This window comes from Neopelma chrysocephalum, unplaced genomic scaffold, assembly GCF_003984885.1.
Source record: "Neopelma chrysocephalum unplaced genomic scaffold, ASM398488v2 Primary Assembly neopelma1_93858, whole genome shotgun sequence".
Taxonomy (NCBI): domain Eukaryota; kingdom Metazoa; phylum Chordata; class Aves; order Passeriformes; family Pipridae; genus Neopelma; species Neopelma chrysocephalum.
Window position 1 is genome coordinate 213 of NW_020922571.1, and position 2,770 is coordinate 2,982.

At 54.8% G+C, this 2,770-nt stretch overlaps 1 protein-coding gene across 1 annotated transcript; it reads right to left on the reverse strand.

Moving 5' to 3' along the window:
* Nucleotides 1-91: 91 nt before the first annotated feature.
* On the reverse strand, nt 92-934 carry LOC113980362 (potassium voltage-gated channel subfamily A member 7-like; the record flags this gene model as incomplete). The annotated part of the gene is made up of 1 exon (XM_027707580.1): nt 92-934. A coding segment is annotated over exon 1 (843 nt), but the record flags the coding sequence as incomplete, so codon positions are not given.
* Nucleotides 935-2,770: the final 1,836 nt, after the last annotated feature.

Sequence of the window (2,770 nt, forward strand, 5' to 3'; positions counted from 1 at the left end):
GGGGACACTGAGGGTGGTGAGGATGAGGATGGTGACAATGGGGACACTGAGGGTGGTGAGGATGAGGATGGTGAGGATGAGAACACAGGACAGCGAGGACGAGGATGGTGAGGACACTGAGGGTGATGAGGACGAGGATGGTGACAACAGGGACACTGAGAGTGGTGAGGGTGAGGATGGTGACAATGGGGACACTGGAGATGATGAGGACAATGATGGTGACAACAGGGACACTGAGGATGGTGAGGATGAGGATGGTGACAACAGGGACACTGAGGATGGTGAGGATGATGACGGTGACAATGGGGACACTGAGGATGGTGACAACAAGCCCACACCCTGCTGACAACACCAACCCTGACAACAACAACCACGACACCTCCAACCCCCCCCGGGGCCTCACCTGCGCGTCACCACCATCGTCACCGTCACCGCCGGGCCGGAACTGCGGCAGCGTCTCGAGGCAGAAGACGACGATGGAGACGAGGATGACGAGCACGGAGAGCAGGGCCACGGCGCGCGCCGCCGGCGAGCTCTCGGGGTGCTCGCACAGCAGCCAGGCCCGGCGCCTCAACCCCCCCCGCGGCAGCGCCGGCGGCGCCTCCACCGCGAAGCCTTCGGCCTCGCGCAGCCGCTCCTCCGCCTCGTCGCCCAGCTGGTAGAAGCGCAGCTCCTCCAGGAACACGTCCAGCGGCACGTCGGGGGGTCTGCGCAGCCTCCCCCCGGACTGGTAATAGTAGAGGACGGCGCCGAAGGCCCCGCGGTGCCGGTCGAAGAAGAACTCGCGGCGCTGGGGGTCGAAGTAGCGGCGCCGGCGCCGGGGGTCCCCCAGGAGGGTGTCGGGGAAGCGCAGGAGGGTCCGGCCGAGGGTCTCGAAGCGCCGGCCGGCCACGTTGATGGCCACGCGCTCGCAGCAGCCCAGAGGCTCCCCCATGGCACCGCCGGGACCCCCCGGGCGGGCGGGGGGCGGCGCCGACGGAACCGAGGGCAGGGTGGGCACCGGGGGGGGGGCGGGGCCCCTAAAGGGTGGGGGGGGGGCCCTAAAATATCGGGGTTCGAGGGGGTCTTAAAGATTTGGAGGACCCCTAAAATATCGGGGTTCAAGGGGGTCCTAAAAATTTGGAGGACCCCTAAAATATTGGGGTTCAAAGGGGTCCTAAAGATTTGGGAGACTCTGAAATTATTTGGGGTTCAAGAGGACTCAAAAGATTTGGAGGACCCCTAAAATATTGGAGGTTCAAGGGGGTCTTAAAGATTTAGGAGACTCAAATTATTGAGGGTTCAAGGGGGTCTGAAAGATCTGGAGGACCCCTAAAATATTGGGATTCGAGGGGGTTTTAAAGATTTGGAGGACCCCTAAAATATTGGGGTTCAAGGGGGTCTTAAAGATTTAGGAGACTCTGAAATTATTGAGGGCTCAAGGGGGTCCTAAAGATTTGGAGGACCCCTAAAATATCGGGGTTCGAGGGGGTACTAAAGGTTTGGAGGACCCCTAAAATATTGGGGTTCAAAGGGGTCTTAAAGATTTAGGAGACTCTGAAATTATTTGGGGTTCAACGGGGTCCTAAAGATTTGGAGGACCCCAAAGATTTGGAGGACCCCAAGATTATTGAGGATTCAAGAACACCCTAAAGATTTGGGGGGCCCTGAAATTATTGAGGGTTCAAGAAGACCCTAAAGATTTGGAGGACCCCAAAGATTTGGAGGACCCCAAATCTATTGAGGGTTCAAGGGGACCCTAAAGATTTGGAGGACCCCTAAAATATTGGGGGTTCAAGGGGGTCCTAAAGATTTAGGAGACTCTGAAATTATTGGGAGTTCAAGGGGATCGTAAAGATTTGGAGGACCCCTAAAATATTGGGGTTCAAGAACACCCTAAAGATTTGGAGGACCCCAAAAATTTGGAGGACCCCAAGATTATTGAGGGTTCAAGGGAACCCTAAAGATTTGGGGCGGTCCCTGAAATTATTTGGGGTTCAAGAGGACCCTAAAGATTTGGAGGACCCCAAAACTATTGAGGGTTCAAGGGGACCCTAAAGATTTGGGGGGCCCTGAAATTATTTGGGGTTCAAGAGGACCCTAAAGATTTGGAGGACCCCAAAGATTTGGAGGACCCCGAAACTATTGAGGGTTCAAGGGGGTCCTAAAGATTTAGGAGGCTCTGAAATTATTTGGGGTTCAAGGGGACCCCAAAGATTTGGAGGACCCCTAAAATATTGGGGGTTCAAGGGGTCTTAAAGGTTTGGAGGACCCCTAAAATATTGGGGTTTAAGGAGGTCTTAAAGACTTAGGAGACTCTGAAATTATTGAGGGCTCAAGGGGATCCTAAAGATTTGGAGGACCCCTAAAATATCGGGGTTCAAGGGGGTCTTAAAGATTTAGGAGACTCTGAAATTATTGAGGGTTCGAGGGGGTCTTAAAGATTTGGAGAACCCCTAAAATATTGGGGGTTCAAGGGGGTCCTAAAAATTTGGGGCGGCCCCTGAAGTTATTTCGGGTTCAAGAGGACTCCAAAGATTTGGAGGACCCCAAAGATTTGGAGGACCCCGAAACTATTGAGGGTTCAAGGGGGTCCTAAAGATTTGGAGGACCCCTAAAATATTGGGGGTTCAAGGGGGTCCTACGGGTTTGGGGACCCCCAGAAGGGTTGGAAGGACATCAAGGTCTTACGGTGTTGGGGACACCCTGAAACTTGGGGACACCCTGAAACTTGGGGGTCCTGACACCTGTGGGGGACCCCAAAATTGGTGGAAGTCCCAAAGGGGACCCC